Raw genomic sequence first — 16,624 nt, forward strand, 5'->3', positions numbered from 1 at the left:
AAGCTTTTGCTTGTTTGCGTAAAAAATGCACAAAATTCTTTCTCGCTAATCGAAGCAAAAATTGTTAATATTGTTTTATAAATTGTTAATTGTTTACACTGCCTGTTTCATAAAAATACATATCATATATATTTATTCATAAGATGCCAAGTTCTGCGCCGATCCCAAAATAAAAATAAACAAAAACAAACGAATATATAGGTCTTGAAACGCAAACAGAAGCCGCAAAAAAAACGGGGGCTTAGTCATAAATGGGACCATGGTTCTGATGGTTCGGATGGGAAGAAGGGTGTTGACGATCCGTTAAGGCAGGGGGCGAGCGGAGTTTCGGCTTGAACACAAGCTGGCTCTCAATGGTATCTGTGGGTCAGGGAGTGGAGGTGGAAACAAGGGCAACCAGCACACTACTTTGGAATGTTCTTTGCGTGTGTGTCTAAAGTTTGTTTGCTTTTCTCTTCTTTTTCTTTTTCTTTCTCATTCTCTTTTCTCTATAAATTTTTCTTTGCATTTTTTGTAAGTACAAGTTATGAGTGGATAGAGAAAGAGAAGGGGAGAGTGGGTTAGGCTGTGTTCACACGTGCCAGTTAGGCTATAGTATGATATATATGTTTATATATATTATATAGTATAGATATAAGAACTATATATATATATATATATAGATGATATCATACTATAGTATGGTGTAGTATATGTTAGATATCGTGAAATCTACAAAAGCTGCTCAGCTATAAAGATAATGAAAACCTCATTTTGATATCAGTGAAACGAGATGCTTTTCAAAGTATAGGAAGTCTCTGATCTTATATATACTTCCAATTTTTCAAATATTTTTGATTTTTAAATTAATTTCAATATAACGAGCGACCCCTGTCGTTGTCAACAAGCATATTATATAACGCTCCAATTTGAAATGAACTTAATTTAATTACAATATTTGTTTTTTACATTTTGTCATATTGTTTGATAGCAAATGAAACGGTTTACTTTGCGAGCGAACACTGTAGTTATCATTAGTCAGTAAGTTGAGGCTACACTTTACAATAAACTAGTTTAATCATGCTGAACGCTTGTTAAGGCCTCGGCCGTGGCACATCTGAACATAGCCTAACTCAATCAGCTTGGTTTATTAGGACTAGGCGCTTACTTATATTGCAATGCAATTCGATTTAACGTACATATTTAGCCGATTGCGTTAAATTAATTGTTTAGTCTATTTTTATGTTTTGCTATCATTTTCGTTTTATACGTTGTTTCAGTAAGTTATTAACTTCTTTCTTCCTTTGTATAAATATAAATAAACTTAAACATAAAATCGTGTGTTTTTTGTGTGTGTGCATCTCAAGTTTATAGCCTGGTTTATGTTTTCGTTTATTTTGTCTCAATCTTGTTTAAGCATATTCATCATCATCATCATTGTTCTTGGTGTTGTTGAAGCCCGTTGCCCACATACACCTGGTCTACACACCTGGTTGTGCCAGCATGTATCAAGGTGTGAAGGTTGTCGAGGTCGTAACGGAGTTCTGTGTGCGGGTAAATGGAGGCTGGTGGTTGTGAACGTGGTTGCTGGATCGAGGATTGGTTTGGGAATGGGCTAGTTCTAGCAGGCGCAGCCTCCCTCGGGATCCTTAGTCTCATTGGGCGAGTCCTTAAGCACAACCTCTTGCATATCTTCGGAAGGTTTATTCTCCGTTGAGTCCATGCCAGGCAGCGCCGCTGCCACACGTCTAAATAATTGTTTCACGTTGTAACCGGCCTTGGCGCTGGTCTCGATGAACATCACATTTAGATCTTTCGCCTTGCGCTCACCCTCCTCGGTGGACACCTGACGTTTGTCGGACAGATCCGTTTTGTTGCCAACGAGCATGATAATGACGTCACTGCCCCGCTCCGTACGAACATCATCGATCCATTTGGAGGTCTGATGGAATGAGTTTGTATTCGTGATATCATAGACAACAACAGCGACTGTCGAGTCGCGTATATAGGAGGGTATTAGCGAACGGAAACGCTCCTGGCCGGCTGTATCCCACAACTGCAGCCGCACTGTCCGATCCTCCAGGTACATCGTTTTGGATAGAAAATCAATACCAATTGTCGCCTGGTAGGTGTTGTCGAAGCTGTCATACATGAACCGTGTAATCAGCGACGTTTTGCCCACACTCTGCTCGCCCAGGAACACCAATTTGAATTTGCGCAACGGATTGCCAAAGTCGCCGGATGACATGTTTACTTATTTGTGTTTTCGGTTTCGGTTTCTGCTGCTTCTGCTGCTCTGCTGCTGCTGCTTCTACTATTTCAACTCTTGTACGTGTCGACTTTTTCTTAATTGCGAGTTTGCTGACCTCTCCTCGCCTCTCTCTCGTTCACACACTCTCTCTCTCTCGCCCACCTATTGTTTTGCTATTGGGGCGTGTTACTTATGCGGCTTCTATTATACACGTTGCACTTTGAATATAGATATAGATATATCGATGCATGCACTTTTTAATATGATTATGCTTAGCACTAAGTTCAATTATTAACGTAGTAGTATTAACAAAATTTTCGTAGAAAAAGTCAGCCACCAAGTCGATCTGAGTCAGTTGTAGGGATGGCTATCGATATACTATATCGAACATGAACTGTAGAGTCAGTTGTGAAAAATGCAGAGAACGCAAAAATACCGAAAACATGATGCATACGAAATACTAAGTTGTCACAGCGCGGCGCTAACGGACAAATATTTTGAAAAAAAAAAAAAAAAATGTTTTTTTGATGATATAATCAAAAGTGTCGCAAATGTTACTGAAACCCTTTGATTTCTGTTAGGGCTTATCAATAAATCAAAATATTTGTTAGCAATCCACTTGAGATATCTGTCTTGTGTGTAACTGTAATGCTTCTTATCTATATATACATATAATTTTGTTAATACTATATATATAATACTATATATATATATATATATATATATATATATATATATATATATATATATATATATATATATATATATATATATATATATCAATTCTATAAAACTACTTGAGTTTAATTTTTCAATATTTGGCTTAAACATCGTAATCTTGAGCCTAAGTAGGCATATTTCCACTTAAATTTTTTTAACAGCTTTAAATTGTTTTCACTAGTACTGCTAGATAGTTATTATAATTAATATTCCCACCCTTCCAATTAAATAAAACGCTTATCTATTGCACGAAAGTACAAATTGAAATTTCTTATCATTTAGCTACGCTGTGTTTGAATCGTATCTCGTTTTTAATTTAAACGGCGCTCGATAAAGACAAATGTAAACAGTTCCTCGGAAACCATGTTGCTGAAAGGTCAGAAAGCCACGAGCTTATATTTAATTGCCTGTTGCCTATTATTTGGCTTATGCCATATATCGGCAGCTGTTGTCCGATCCACCGCGGATGAGCTGAGTCCTAATGGACGTGTTGTGGGTGGCGTTGCGGCCCCATTGAATAGCGCTCCCTATGCGGTGTCCATGCAGTATCAAGGCACTCACTACTGCGCTGCCAGCATCTTGAATGCCAACTGGTTGGTTACGGCTGCTCACTGCTTGACGAATCGCGCCCAGGTCCTTGGCAGTATTTTGGTGGCTGGCAGCAATGCGGTGCAAGGAACTGCCTCAACTACACAGAAGCGGAGCATTACCTACTTTGTCATCAACGATCTGTATACGGGCGGAGCGGTGCCTTATGATATTGGCCTGGTTTATACACCTACTGCTTTTACCTGGACCTCTGCTGTCCAACCTGTAAATCTTCCCAGCTCCGGAGTAGTACCAACTGGCACTGCAAATCTTTATGGCTGGGGAAGCACCTCGAAGACAAGTTCACCCACGTATCCAAGCGTTTTGCAAGTGGCAGCAAATATACCTATTATACCCATCGCGTCCTGCGAAATAGCTTTGGGTAAGGATGTGCATAGTACTAATATATGCACGGGTCCTTTGACAGGAGGAGTTAGCATTTGCACCTCGGATTCGGGTGGTCCTTTGGTGCAAGGAAATGTGTTGATTGGCATTGTATCCTGGGGGAAAATGCCATGTGGACAGGCCAATTCACCATCTGTCTACGTTCAGGTGTCTTCGTTTATATCCTGGATTTCCGCTAATCAAAAAGTTCAATAAGCTATATATTTGTATATACTAAACAAAAATAAATACATGCAATTTACAGTATTTTAAGCTGTCGGTATATTTTCCAGAGCTTTTTATACGCTGGTCACGCTTTGCACTGCAATTCAGATATCGATAATATTGCCAAAGCCATTGTCTTGCGGCTATCGAGCAGGGCGACAAAAAATTCCAATAATTACATTTAGAGCCACGGTTAGCGCAACGCATTTAATTAACATTTATTGAGAGCCGTTGCACAATGGAAGTCGACACAGCGACAACACCTGAGCACAATCAAGAATTTGCCGATGTGGACATCAACAATGGTTCAGTATCCGGTGCATCTGACGAAGAGGAAGTCCCAGCACCGGGCAGCGTAACATTGGAGCAAGAAAATGATTTATTCGTATCAGCAATGACGCCGAGCGAAGTGCATGTAAGCAAGCAGCGAACAAATATTGTATTTATTCAATTAAGCATAAATTTGATGGGTCGCAAGTGGGGCGGCGTCCGAGCTGTTTTATCTTCTGCTTACAATGCTCGCGTGCTTTGTTTGATTTGTGACAACGTCACAGAGTCTCGCTGACGCCCCTCTAGCCGATTAGGAAGACGACTGCGACTTATCGCAGTGCAGTTCATCTCTAGTGTAAGCTAATTATATATATATATATATTTATTTATTTGTGTGTAATTCGAGCAGCGTCGCATTTCTGCGAGCAATTTAGAGGAAGTGCTGACAGACGATGGTGATTATTTTATTCAAATTGTCATATCAGATCCCCAGAAGGTGGGCGATGGCATGAGCTCCTATTTGGCCTACAAGTGAGTCACACAGCCTTATCACGTTTCACTCATTTAATTGCAATTTATTCGTTTAGGGTGACAACGAAAACAAACATTCCCAAATTCAAGCGCAATGAATTTAGTACTTTGCGCCGCTTTAGTGATTTCTTGGGCATCCATGATCTCTTGGTCAACAAGTATTTGCGTATGGGTCGAATTATACCGCCGGCACCATCAAAGAATATTATAGGCAGCACCAAGGTTAAAATGAGTCCACAGCAAACCGAGCCGGGCACACCGATTAATCAGGAATGGATCGAGATACGACGTGCGGCACTCGAACGATTCGTCCAACGTACAGCCCAGCATCCGGTCCTGCGCGTCGATTTGGATTTCATCAATTTCTTGGAGAGCGACCAGGAGTTGCCGCGTGCGGTGAATACGTCCGCTTTAAGCGGCGCCGGCGTTATACGATTATTTAATAAGGTCGGCGAAACAGTTAACAAGATTACGTACAAGATGGATGAAAATGATCCATGGTTCGATGACAAGATAACTGAAGTTGAGCACTTGGATTCAAATCTGCAAAAGCTTTCGTCAGCACTAAAGTCGCTCGTCTCCTCACGCCGGGAGCTGTCCGTACTGACTGGCCTGGTGGCGAAATCAGCAGCTATGCTGAGCACCTGCGAGGAGCACACAGGTCTCTCGCGTGCGCTCTCGAATCTCGCCGATGTAGAAGAAAAGATAGAACTCCTACGCTCGGAGCAGGCAAACTCAGATTTCTACATACTGGCCGAATTCATCAAAGACTATTTAGGTCTATTCGGTGCGATTAAGTGCATTTTCCATGAGCGTGTTAAAGCGTTTCAAAACTGGCAATACGCTCAAATGCAGCTGTCGAAGCGACGTGAGAATCGCGGACGATTTGAGTTGGCCAATCGTGCTGATAAACTAGATCAGGCACAACAGGAGGTCGAAGAGGTTGGGCATACGATTTTGATATGTCATTCACACACATTTATTACAATAATTATCTCGTTTCACAGTGGCAAGGGAAGGTGCAACGCTGTCAGCAGCAGTTCGATGATATTTCGGCCGAAATAAAGCGAGAAATGGAGCGCTTTGAGTTAAGCAGAGTAAAAGACTTCAAGGCTAACATTATAAAATATATCGAAGTTCAAATGGCTCATCAGCAACAGGTGAAACTATAGATTAATCTATATTTTAATATTTTATTTAATGCTATTTTATTTTACACAGATAATCAGTTACTGGGAGGCATTCGCTCCATTTGCCAGAGAAATCGTTTAACTTTTAATTCAATTCATGAAATGCATTTCCAAAAGGTTTAACTAAACAGCAATGCGGCATTTAGCTGAACATATGTAATTAAAGAATTATCTATGCGAGTGCGCGGGACCAAAATTGTGGAGATCGAGAAATGGTTGATCTAAAAATGGATTTACAAGTTGCCGCTATTGCTGTTGCCGTTAGGAATATCCTAACGCTTTAAATTCCTCGTATAGATAAAGTTGAACTTTTACTACCGATGCATTCAAACACACACACACACACACACATATATATATATATATATATATATATATATATATATATATATATATATATATTATTTTTATGCTCACACAGTAATTATTATTATTATTGCAACTATTGCTTTTATTTTTGTAAATGTATACAAATTTAAAAATGTTTATTATAGACGTTTGGCGTAGTCTACATGTCGCAGAGCGCGAAAATATTCTCAATTTATCTTCGGTATTATGTAAAAAAAAACAACAAAAATTAACTTCAATGAAGGCCGTTATTAAATGAATGCATGAAGCAAATACAAAAATGTAATTAAGTGATTGAGTTGGGAACGAATAGTCCCATCATTGTTGTTGGTTATTATATATATGTATATGTATATTCTGAAATCCGTTTGTAACATGACAACACTACATAAAATTTAAATGAATAAATTTGTAAATATGTATGTATCCAGATGTGGCAGATATTTACTTTCTAACTGTCAACGCTAGCTTAGTCAATTTCGATAACGATACTTTTAGCAGTAATCGATACATTGCGAATGGCAAATAAACGCTGTTGACAGCGAATGGTGAAATCGCAGTGTTAATATTGTGTAGTCATTGTGTCGAGCCCGTTCTGGAATTTTCACTCATTTTTAGGTTTTTAATAAATAACAGTCACAAACCAGCTACAGCATTTACTTTATTACAACCAACGAAGCAACGAACTTAGTCCATAATTATGGAGTTTCCACATTTGGGCCAACACTGCAACGAACCCACATGCAACAGATTAGGTATGTATGGCCTATTGGGAATTAGCAGAGTCTTAATTAAACTAATGTAAACACAATTGTTTTTATGGCAGACTTCCTGCCTGTTAAGTGTGACTCATGCGAAAAGGTGTTCTGTGCCAGTCACTACAACTACGAACGTCACAAGTGCCCAGGAGCTCACAAGAAAAATTTCCAAGTGCCCATCTGTCCGCTGTGCGGAGAGCCTGTGCCTACGGCTCCGGGCGTGGAGCCCGACCTAACGGTCAGCCAGCATATAGATAAGCAATGCAAATCGGATAGCAAAAAAATTTATACGAATCGGTGCCATGCGAAAGGCTGTAAACGCAAGGAGCTAATACCTGTTCAGTGCTCGCAATGCAAATTAAACTTTTGCCTACGTCATCGCCACACAAGCGACCATGACTGCAAGCCAGCCTCTACTACCTCAGCTTTGGATTCTGCTTCAGCGAGCACATCACAGGGCGTTTTCAAAATATTCTCAGATACGCGTGCAAAGGCAGCGCAAGCAGCTGAAAGACGACTCCAAAGCAAGTCCCAAACTAATACCAAATCCAGGCCAGTGCCTGCAGCCACTGCGACTGTGGCACAGCGCACTCAAGTACAAAATATTCAAGGAAATATGGTAAGTCATAACGAATATAACTCGGACAGATCTAGAGCCTAATATTTAACCTAAATCATATATTGGCTAGACTGAGGACGAAGCCCTGGCACATGCTCTGGCTTTATCAATTATGGAACAAGATGACGCATCTGGAGCCAATCGGAACGGATCAGCAACGTCCTCAGCCACTACTCAACGCGCTACGACTGTGGGTGGACGCGACCCACAGCAAGCAAATGAAAAGGATAAATGCTTATTATCTTAGTCTCAAAATTCGCAACGGAAACATATCCATCACTTGACCAGCAGCCAGTGTGTGCTGCCCTTTGTTAGATGTTTAGATAAACTAATTCACATTGTTTGTAATTAATATTTAATGTTGATAATTTACGTTGACTTCGTCACATTCTCTGCATGCTTAACGCTGCTCTTAGCAAAAATAATTCAAAATCGAGCCGGCTTCAAATGTCTTTTAACTTGGTTGTAGAAATCGGCTCGATTGATTAGCTCTAGTTGGGAAGAATAAACTGTAATATACATGTTGAAATGCCTTAGCTTTATAAATACATACATAGGGTAAGGGTAGGGTTACATAGAGACTATATATATTGCATACTAATTAGTGCTAGTCACCGTGACTTGCTCCTCATTAGCGACTTGTTCTACAGAAACATTCGCTGGTTGTTCTGGAACTATGTTCTGCTTAGCATCTGTCTCCGCTGGCTCAACTTCCGGCTCCTCTATAACTACAGCTTGGGCTTGCTCCGCCTTGTTAGATATGGTGCTCAGCTTCCGAGCAGTCGCGGCTCCTTCCACAGATGACGATGTGCTTATCTTTCGTGCTGCGGCTGCAAAGCTTGCCACGCCTTCGGCGGCTAAAATGCTGGCACTTGACAATAAAATTGAAACCTGCTCAGCAGAGGGACAGCTCGTGATTATCATGTCATCAGCCGAATAACCATTTGTTGTCAGCAATTGTTCCAGTTTCACAAATGCTTGAATTATGTTGTTCTGCAAGGGAAGATATGGATACAATTGGTAATTTATTCCTCTTCTAATCCTCATACGACTTACTCGTATAGGTCTAAAAATTATAAACTCTGTATCACGATTGCTCAGATATAGCTGCATCGCACGCTGCAGCACCGCCAACTTGGACTTGATCAGACGCTGTGTCTCCTGGATAATGCTACTGATTTGCTGTGGACTCGCCCAGCTACTTTGTCGCAGCACATAGTTGATTTTGCCTGCTGTGGTCTCCGGAGTTGTGGTATTCGTTGCCAGCAGTGCCTGTGCCTTGTCCAGGAATGTGATGAGCGGACCCACAAGCATATGTACCGCATCTTTGATATACAGCTCACAAACTGTCTTCAACTGTCGATCCACTTCTTTACGCGAGTCTAGCAAATGCTCCTTGATCTGTGGCGTGCCCTCGAGCAAAAATTCAAGCAGCGCATTGTTGCTGCCCATGGAGAAGAGCTGCTTGCGCTTCTGCAACAATCCGAAGGCCGCCGTCTTCACCTTGCTAAAGTCCAGCGATGTTTCCTTAATGGTAAAATCAACACGAAACGGGGCGATTTGTTCGCGCAATATGAGCAAGTGTTTAATCTCAAAGAGCTCGCCATCAATCGGTGTTTTGGCTGCTGAGATTTTAGCCGCTGCCTGCGACACGCTCTGTACGCAAAGTTTGAGTGCTTCTTGAGACAAACCCTGGAAGATGGGTCGATCCACGCAGCGATACAATCGCGAGAGGCAGACTAATGTGCGTCGCACCGTTGGATACCACATGCCATGCAAATCAGCGGGCGAGTCTAGAAATGATATCAAAGTTAATCTCTGCTTTTAATGAGATTTTGAGAGCTTACTCATTTGTTTGACTTTGTAGGCGGTGTCCACGCTCTCTGCTTCACTAGACATCATGGAGGCACGCGAATCCGAGCGACGCAGCTGGACTGGCTCTTGCAGAGACAAAGCAATACTCTATTGGATAAGTATTTAATAAATATATAAAGTTCGAAGAGATTTAGGCTTAGGTGGACGTACCTCCATCATTTCCAGCTTTTCTGGATAGGCCAAATCACCCGTTGATGGATTATAGTTTTGTATATCGGACTGCAAATACAAATGTGCACGGAATACCAAGCGCTCCTGCACGTCCTGCAGCAGCTGATTAGCTATGGTCGCAAAGGCTTCCAGTCCACTGGCTGTAATGTGTATATAGAATAATGAAAAATTAAAGAAAAATGCATTCATCACTTACGATTCTGTTGCACATGCTCCTCAAGCATTTCAATGCGCAAGATGGAGCAGATCTCTGCAAGCGTTTCCAAGTGATTGATGTGGATAATAAAAGGACGCAAGGTATCATAGAGAATGGTGCACAAACCCTCTAAATAAACGCTGCAGACAAGAAAATGTAATATAAGTGAGTGAATTCAATTGTTATTGCTAGTTGAACTCACGTTAGATGCGTTGCGCCAGTGCCGAAGAACTGATAATACAAACGCTGCTCATCTTGGCAGACGTGAACGAGAAATGCACACGCGCTGCGTGTTAGCGAACAATGATCGCCCTTGTGGGCGTTTTTTACATTTTGTATAGATTGGTTGACAGCTGGAGACATGACACTTGCACGCTGTGCCAAGTAATGCTGTTGCAAATCTGTCATTAGCTGGCTATACTCGCTGCTGTTGCTCTGCTCCAACCGTGACTCGATGAGTTGTGCCACACGCTTCACTTTTGCGGCAGCTGATTGATATTTGCCATAGTAAAGGGCGAACGCAGCATCGGGTGCTTGCAGCGAGGCATCGTTGCTGTTATTGCGTGGATGTAAAGTCGCCTCCGTCGCTTGGTTGATGACATTTACAATATAGTTACGCACCAGAGCCGTCGCCTTTCCTAGGCACTGCTTATACTTCAAATTGTAGGCAGTTGCATCCTTGAAGTTAGGCTACAACATAATCACAATTATTGCTTGGGCGAATAAACTAGGAGAGGAGTCTACTTACATGCTCTGCTAGATAATTCAGGCAGTCATCGATTTTGTTGAGACATTCGCGGAATGCTTCGCTCGCCACGGACAAAGTGGGACTTTGCAGGCGCTGGTTGAGCAACTCCACTTGGCTGAAGAAATGTAAACGTCGCTGAATTTCGTTGCTGAGCTCTTGGAGCTTTTGCTGCTCGTCAATCAACTGCTCGCTGGCCATGTTCAGAGCGCTAGTTTTTTGCGAAACAAATTCGTACTCAGCGCTCAGCGCACTCAGTCTATCCATGGCCACAGAGATTTGCTCGAGCATATGAGCACATTCCGCCTTGCGTTGCTGCAACTGCTGCAAATACTTGTGGTAGTTTGCATCGCCACGTAGCTCGATCTCCGTGTTTACGTTCACAAACCAGAGCAGAAAATCACTCATATTCTGCAGACCGTCTGGGGGCAGCTGCTTTTCCACTTCGGTCCTATCCTCCACTGCGGTGTACACTTCGGTGCGTGTGTACCCCGATGTCACCTGTCAGTGAATAAATAAAAAAGTCAATACCCATAAATTTGTTTTGGCCTGCGTGTCTAATGGATTTGCAGCTTACCATCATTTCGTCGTCGTTCCACAAATTGGTGAGCACCTCCAAATGTTCCTCCTGCTGTGCGCTTAGCGCTGCCAGTGGATCGCTCTGGGACTCCCATTTCATCAAACGATTACGAATTTTACGCAAATTTTCATTTTCGCTTTGCGCGCTGGCGACGTCATCCATTTTCCTCTTGTAATCAACGTCGAAGTAAATAAACAGCTGTTCGTTCGGCTTAGTTATTGATCAGCTGTTCGTGTGTACACACTGTCGATAACACTGATGGCACAAATAATGAAATGGTGTTTACACACTGTACGCTTATTGAAAAAGCATCGAGTTTGTTGATCCGGCTGCAATTTTGTAGGCGTTGTTCATTTATTATTATTATTATTTATTTTGTACGTGATGGCCCCGCAGCCGGTGGTAACGGGACTATCACCTAAGGAAGGTCCGCCTGGTACCCGCGTCATCATACGTGGCGAGTTTCTGGGGTGTCGTGCGCAGGATCTCATTGGTAAATAAAACATTGGTAATCAGCGTTTGTTTCTTTTTCTCATACTATTTCAACGCATATTCAGGTCTTAAAATCTGTGGATCCGACTGTCTGCTGTCGGCAGAGTGGAAATCGCCTAATAAAATTATTGCACGCACTGGCCCAGCCAAGGGAAAGGGTGATATTATAGTCACTACCATCAGCGGAGGCGTGGGCACATCTACGGTTCAATTCCGAGCATACCATGAAACGATTGGACCCCTCAAGGAGTCGGCTGTGTGGATAGAGGAATCGCCATCGCAAAACTTTGCCTGGGGTCGACGCACTCTTACCCAATCGGGTCTGACCCAGGAAGATCCTTTGGGACTCTCCATTGAGGGGAATGAACAAAAAATTCCAGAAGACTTACGCGATTTGTTTCCCGATGCTTGTGGCGATTTGTCTCAGGAAAATTTCTCACCCGCTTGGTTTTTGCTCGAGAATCACCTGGCCACTTCATTTGAGGACCTAAAGGCGGGCCTGTCATACCTAAAGCGTAAAGTCGAGAGCCAGAAAGAGGGACAACTCTCTTTTTTGAAATCTAACGCGGGCTCGGTAATCGATCAGCTGGACACTCTAATGAATATACGCGATAAATTCCAAGAGGATGTCAAACTGTACGGCAAAGAACCTTTTCAAGTACTCGAGCAGTCCATTGAGAGTGAGTAGTTATAATATATATAATATCTTTCTATATATGTAGCTACTTCTACTTATCGTTTGCAGACTCCATCAGTGAATCTCAAAAGATTTTCAATGATGTGCTCGTGCGGAAGGAGAAGGCAGACTCCACACGGTCGGTACTCTTCGCTCTGTCGCGTCACAAGTTTCTGTTCTGTTTGCCCAACAGCGTGGATCGGCGAGCCAAGGCTGGGGAATATGACATTGTGGTCAATGACTATTCGCGTGCGAAGAATCTGTTTGGGAAAACGGAACTGGCCATCTTCCGTCAAGTGCTCGAGGAGGTGGATCAGCGCATTTTATTGATCCGTAGACAACTGCACGAGAAGGTGGTAAAGATGCCGCAGAGTGTAGAGCAGCAAAAGAAGCTAATCAAGGCGCTTACTAGCCTCGAAATGCAGCAGAGCGGCACAGCGATTGGCGACCGGTTGCGCAATACGGATCCCGCCTGGGATGCCATCGAGGCACGTGCCAAGTACTTGGAATCCACATTCCGTCAGACCTTCGACCAGTATGCTACTAAAGATGCAGCGACACAGGAGAAGGCCAAGAGCCGCGATCCCAATCAGCCGCCAAATCGTGTGAACTTTTGCGAGGAACTCTGCGATATAGCCGCCTCCCAGCTACCCGATCTGTGGCGCCTGGGCCAGCTGTATTTCACAGGCGAATTACGTGGACCGCATGATCCCAAGCCGGGCGACTTTAAGCGCATGGTCTTAACTGCGATCGAGAAGTTTTGTATCTATCTCCGCTTGACCATTCTCATTGCTGCAGATCAGCGTGCTCTGCGGCAGTCGAGCGGCCTATCCTGGCCAATTGGCTCCTCATCGGCTACGCACCATTTCTTGCCATGGATTCCGCAATGTTTGCGTTACACGCGCATCGCTTATGCCACGCTGATTGGACTGGATCTGCCCTCGGATGCACTGGATATCATACAGAAGCTCATTGATGAAGTGCGTCTGTTTTGCTTCTCCATCATATTTAAACGAGCCACGGATCGTTGCAAGAAGTTAGGCGCACAGGAAACATGGGAAACAACTGTAGAGGATTATCCGGGTGCGACGCAACTGCCCGCTGCACTGGAAGCACTGTTAGTGGAAACTCTGGAAGAGGTGCAGACCGTATGCATGCAGCCAGAGGTGCGTGAGGGTAATCTGCTCGAGCCCCATTCGGATGGACAGCGTGAAGTGACCCAACGTTTGCAAGAGCTGTTGTCCACTTTCAGCGGCGTTATTGCCGAACTGGCGTATCCCTCGCATGACGATGAGACGCCCACGCATAATGTATCGCAGCTGCTGGGCTTTCCCAATGCCCAGCAACCGGAGTCGGTGTCTGGTGGTGGCGGTGGTAGTGGTGGAGGCGCTGCTCTCAACTGGGAGCAACGCATGCTCTGCTGCCTGGCCAACTACGCGTATTGCAACAAGAGTTTCTTTGCGCACATTGGCGACATCTTTGTGCGCCATGGCTATCCACTGCCCACGCTGGCTATTGAGACGGCTCGCTACAATGCCAATCAATTGTTTACCAATCTACTGGAGGAGTATGTGGAGCATAAGGGTGATCCATTGGTGGGCACCATCGAACCGTCCATGTACCTGGGTCGCTTTCAATGGGATCACGAGATGGAAATTGGCCTGGGCCAATTGCGTCCGTATGCGCACGAATGCTTGGACAATCTAGTAGGTGTCTACTCCGAGATTTACAGCATCTCGCCCGCGTTGCTGCGTCCTATACTGGAGTCCATTGTGCAGACTATATCGGAGGAGCTTGCTCGCCTGATGAGTTGTGTCCAGCATTTCAGCTACACGGGCGCCATTCAGGCACATGTGGATATACGACTGCTGCGCGATGGCCTCGAGAACTATGCCAATGAGACCGCCAAGTGAGCTAAATTCTATTCATATGCTTATCTAAGTATTTACTTTATTAACTCCATCTATCATTCTATCCATAGAAACTACTTTATGGAGGCCTTGGAGGCCATTAGTCCGCCCCTCAATGGCGAACAGAAACGCAAAGCGGATGAGATTTTGGAACGTGTCAAACGGAATATGCGCCTGCAATTGCTTTGCTTTGCTGTCAAGGAGCCCTGAGCACATTTCCTCTCCACAATTTAGTTATATATATATCAACTATTTATCATTTGCGATTTTCTGAACAATTACTTTAGCGAAAACTTTCTATTATAATTTTATATAATTGATTTGAGTTTTCATTTGCTAGAGTAATTGTATTATTTGAATTGTATTTAATTGGCAAAGTAATGCTTACATTGCAGAGTAAAACTCTTAAGATTTACATATATAAAAGAAAGCTTTACAAAAAAAAAACAATTAATTAGTTAAATGGCAAATTATCAAGCTTGTATTCGTAGATGAAATTCAAGCCATCTTTTTTGTATTTCTCCAAGGCCACCTTGAGTACCTGTTCCACATCGATGGCATTGAATTTCTCTTGGACACGCTGCTTAATGGGATTCTCGATGGCATCCATGATCTGATAGCGCAACAGATTGGGCAGCACATTGACGACAAACTCCATGACATAGTCCAGAGTGCCGGCTCCATCGCAGCGCACCTGAATATTGCCCATGTCGAATTGAAGATCGTTGATCTGTGGTCGCTTGCGTGTGTCCAATGGCTGGCTGATCTCCACTGTAGCACGGATATGCTGCACGGTGAACTGAACATGACCCACTCGAGTCATCAGGCCAAATCCAACCTCCCATTGCCCAGCTCCGGTGATCTGTTGTGTGCCCAACTGCATGCGCATCGATATGGTGTTGTTGTGCATGGCGGCAGTTACATTGCCCACCCGATAGAAACTCGAACAGCCCGTAATCCAAGTGTTGGTGAGCTGTACACTAAAGACGCCCATGGTGCGATTTTTGTCTTCCAAGCGATACGGATCGTAGCCCTTCTCTCTGACCATTTTGCGTAGGCCAGCAATGGCGCTGTCCAGTGGCGTTATCGAATTGGGCATGCGGCGGTCTCCCATGAATTTCTCAATCCTTGTATTGATCTCACCGCGCATCTGCTTGTCCGCCTCCTGCAGCATAAAGGGTTTCATGGCATCGAATACCAAATTGGGTGCTGAATTGATGATGCCCTGGAAGACGCTGCCCAAGAAGCCAAGATTCTGGAAATCCATAGCCATCTCACCAAAGGTAATGTCCATATCAATGTGCTCCGTGGTCAGATGACCATCGCGCTCCACCCCGAGCGTCACCGAGCAACGGACATAGACCTTCTTTAGGATGACGGTGAACGGTCCGTTGGCCTTAGAGAAAAAGGAGCTAAGTATATAGTTGCCCTTGACCAGCATTTGGTCCAGCTGTATGCCTGCCTCTGCCTGCAATAAACCAGATGGAAAGGATTACGATCAGATTGAACTCATTTCCTTGTCACCTGCCTTCATCTTTTTGAAGTCCACGTCGACGGTGGATATGCGAAATTTGGACAGGCCGTAGGCCTTCACTTTCAACATGTTCAGATTAGCCATGCCCAGACTCTTGGCCATATCGGGCACATCCATTGGATCCGGTATGGGTGCACCTGGCACTCCAACTGGATCCTCCTGCTTGTAGTGCTCCAGCAGACCTTCGATTTGTGCGGCCACGCGATTTTGGGCTGCCTCAATATTGTGCGCCTCATCGTTCTCGTCGTTAGCCTCTGCTACGGGTGACAAGGTTCAACTGAACTTTATAGATAACTATGAACTTAAATTAAACTTATTTGCACAGCTGCTCACCGTTTTCATCCTGCGCACGCACGCTGCCCAGGATTAGGTATGCTACGAGAAAAACTATCAGCACTTTCATCTTTGTGCGATTTTGAATATATTAATCTCTGCTTATCAGTTGAGGAACTAAAACAACAACAACAACAAGAACACACAGACACACTGGATGACGGATGCGCACTTGCTGCTGCCTCCACTCGGACTCGAAGTCGAACTGACGACTGTCCGCTGCGTTAATCAAGAGATAATGATGAGCAC

General features: G+C 43.7%; 7 protein-coding genes across 8 annotated transcripts; 4 read left to right on the top strand and 3 right to left on the bottom strand.

Annotated features, from left to right (window-relative positions):
* Positions 1-776: 776 nt before the first annotated feature.
* Positions 777-2,614, bottom strand: LOC6576011 (ras-related protein Rab6). Its single transcript, XM_002001979.4, has one exon. The coding sequence runs from the start codon at positions 2,225-2,227 to the stop codon at positions 1,601-1,603; it is 627 nt and encodes a 208-aa protein (XP_002002015.1). The 5' UTR covers positions 2,228-2,614; the 3' UTR covers positions 777-1,600.
* Positions 2,615-3,287: 673 nt separating this feature from the next.
* On the top strand, positions 3,288-4,189 carry LOC6576012 (trypsin). Its single transcript, XM_002001980.4, has one exon. It carries the CDS (start codon positions 3,314-3,316, stop codon positions 4,136-4,138), a length of 825 nt encoding a protein of 274 aa, XP_002002016.2. The 5' UTR covers positions 3,288-3,313; the 3' UTR covers positions 4,139-4,189.
* An 87-nt stretch (positions 4,190-4,276) lies between these two features.
* LOC6576013 (sorting nexin-2) lies at positions 4,277-6,298 on the top strand. Its single transcript, XM_002001981.4, has 5 exons — positions 4,277-4,562; positions 4,827-4,948; positions 5,005-5,890; positions 5,956-6,108; positions 6,170-6,298. The coding sequence occupies exons 1-5, from the start codon at positions 4,386-4,388 to the stop codon at positions 6,218-6,220; spliced, it is 1,389 nt and encodes a 462-aa protein (XP_002002017.1). The 5' UTR covers positions 4,277-4,385; the 3' UTR covers positions 6,221-6,298.
* Positions 6,299-7,023: 725 nt separating this feature from the next.
* Positions 7,024-8,392, top strand: LOC6576014 (AN1-type zinc finger protein 2A). Its single transcript, XM_002001982.4, has 3 exons — positions 7,024-7,241; positions 7,313-7,863; positions 7,934-8,392. Exons 1-3 carry the CDS (start codon positions 7,187-7,189, stop codon positions 8,108-8,110), a joined length of 783 nt encoding a protein of 260 aa, XP_002002018.1. The 5' UTR covers positions 7,024-7,186; the 3' UTR covers positions 8,111-8,392.
* On the bottom strand, positions 8,381-11,624 carry LOC6576015 (conserved oligomeric Golgi complex subunit 3). Its single transcript, XM_002001983.3, has 8 exons — positions 11,428-11,624; positions 10,854-11,351; positions 10,308-10,795; positions 10,106-10,245; positions 9,889-10,049; positions 9,711-9,825; positions 8,920-9,656; positions 8,381-8,856 (listed from the first exon to the last, which is right to left on the bottom strand). The coding sequence occupies exons 1-8, from the start codon at positions 11,590-11,592 to the stop codon at positions 8,461-8,463; spliced, it is 2,700 nt and encodes an 899-aa protein (XP_002002019.1). The 5' UTR covers positions 11,593-11,624; the 3' UTR covers positions 8,381-8,460.
* An 84-nt stretch (positions 11,625-11,708) lies between these two features.
* LOC6576016 (exocyst complex component 2) lies at positions 11,709-14,751 on the top strand. Its single transcript, XM_002001984.4, has 4 exons — positions 11,709-11,923; positions 11,988-12,602; positions 12,668-14,507; positions 14,580-14,751. Exons 1-4 carry the CDS (start codon positions 11,815-11,817, stop codon positions 14,716-14,718), a joined length of 2,703 nt encoding a protein of 900 aa, XP_002002020.1. The 5' UTR covers positions 11,709-11,814; the 3' UTR covers positions 14,719-14,751.
* A 9-nt stretch (positions 14,752-14,760) lies between these two features.
* LOC6576017 lies at positions 14,761-16,586 on the bottom strand. Of its 2 annotated transcripts, none has more exons than XM_015164921.3 (3): positions 16,376-16,586; positions 16,033-16,296; positions 14,761-15,972 (listed from the first exon to the last, which is right to left on the bottom strand). In XM_015164921.3, exons 1-3 carry the CDS (start codon positions 16,443-16,445, stop codon positions 14,963-14,965), a joined length of 1,344 nt encoding a protein of 447 aa, XP_015020407.1. In that variant the 5' UTR covers positions 16,446-16,586; the 3' UTR covers positions 14,761-14,962. The 2 variants fall into 2 exon arrangements, with proteins under 2 accessions (XP_015020407.1, XP_002002021.1); XM_002001985.4 differs by having other exon boundaries at positions 16,033-16,299; positions 16,376-16,585.
* Between the last annotated feature and the right edge of the window lie 38 nt (positions 16,587-16,624).

This window comes from Drosophila mojavensis, unplaced genomic scaffold (genome assembly GCF_018153725.1).
Source record: "Drosophila mojavensis isolate 15081-1352.22 unplaced genomic scaffold, ASM1815372v1 contig_36, whole genome shotgun sequence".
NCBI lineage: Eukaryota > Metazoa > Arthropoda > Insecta > Diptera > Drosophilidae > Drosophila > Drosophila mojavensis.

Bases quoted from the DNA above. Each gene is read 5' to 3' on its own strand.
- LOC6576011 (XM_002001979.4), bottom strand. From the start codon at position 2,227: ATGTCATCCGGCGACTTTGGCAATCCGTTGCGCAAATTCAAATTGGTG.
- LOC6576012 (XM_002001980.4), top strand. From the start codon at position 3,314: ATGTTGCTGAAAGGTCAGAAAGCCACGAGCTTATATTTAATTGCCTGT.
- LOC6576013 (XM_002001981.4), top strand. From the start codon at position 4,386: ATGGAAGTCGACACAGCGACAACACCTGAGCACAATCAAGAATTTGCC. The intron at 5,891-5,955 runs GTTGGGCATACG...CTCGTTTCACAG, and splicing joins CACAACAGGAGGTCGAAGAG to TGGCAAGGGAAGGTGCAACG. The intron at 6,109-6,169 runs GTGAAACTATAG...TATTTTACACAG, and splicing joins AAATGGCTCATCAGCAACAG to ATAATCAGTTACTGGGAGGC.
- LOC6576014 (XM_002001982.4), top strand. From the start codon at position 7,187: ATGGAGTTTCCACATTTGGGCCAACACTGCAACGAACCCACATGCAAC. The intron at 7,242-7,312 runs GTATGTATGGCC...TTTTTATGGCAG, and splicing joins ACCCACATGCAACAGATTAG to ACTTCCTGCCTGTTAAGTGT. The intron at 7,864-7,933 runs GTAAGTCATAAC...TATATTGGCTAG, and splicing joins AAAATATTCAAGGAAATATG to ACTGAGGACGAAGCCCTGGC.
- LOC6576015 (XM_002001983.3), bottom strand. From the start codon at position 11,592: ATGGATGACGTCGCCAGCGCGCAAAGCGAAAATGAAAATTTGCGTAAA. The intron at 10,246-10,307 runs GTGAGTTCAACT...TCTTGTCTGCAG, and splicing joins ACTGGCGCAACGCATCTAAC to CGTTTATTTAGAGGGTTTGT. The intron at 8,857-8,919 runs GTAAGTCGTATG...CTTCCCTTGCAG, and splicing joins TAATTTTTAGACCTATACGA to AACAACATAATTCAAGCATT.
- LOC6576016 (XM_002001984.4), top strand. From the start codon at position 11,815: ATGGCCCCGCAGCCGGTGGTAACGGGACTATCACCTAAGGAAGGTCCG. The intron at 11,924-11,987 runs GTAAATAAAACA...ACGCATATTCAG, and splicing joins TCGTGCGCAGGATCTCATTG to GTCTTAAAATCTGTGGATCC. The intron at 14,508-14,579 runs GTGAGCTAAATT...TTCTATCCATAG, and splicing joins TATGCCAATGAGACCGCCAA to AAACTACTTTATGGAGGCCT.
- LOC6576017 (XM_002001985.4), bottom strand. From the start codon at position 16,445: ATGAAAGTGCTGATAGTTTTTCTCGTAGCATACCTAATCCTGGGCAGC. The intron at 16,300-16,375 runs GTGAGCAGCTGT...TGTCACCCGTAG, and splicing joins GCGTGCGCAGGATGAAAACG to CAGAGGCTAACGACGAGAAC. The intron at 15,973-16,032 runs GTGACAAGGAAA...TATTGCAGGCAG, and splicing joins CTTCAAAAAGATGAAGGCAG to AGGCAGGCATACAGCTGGAC.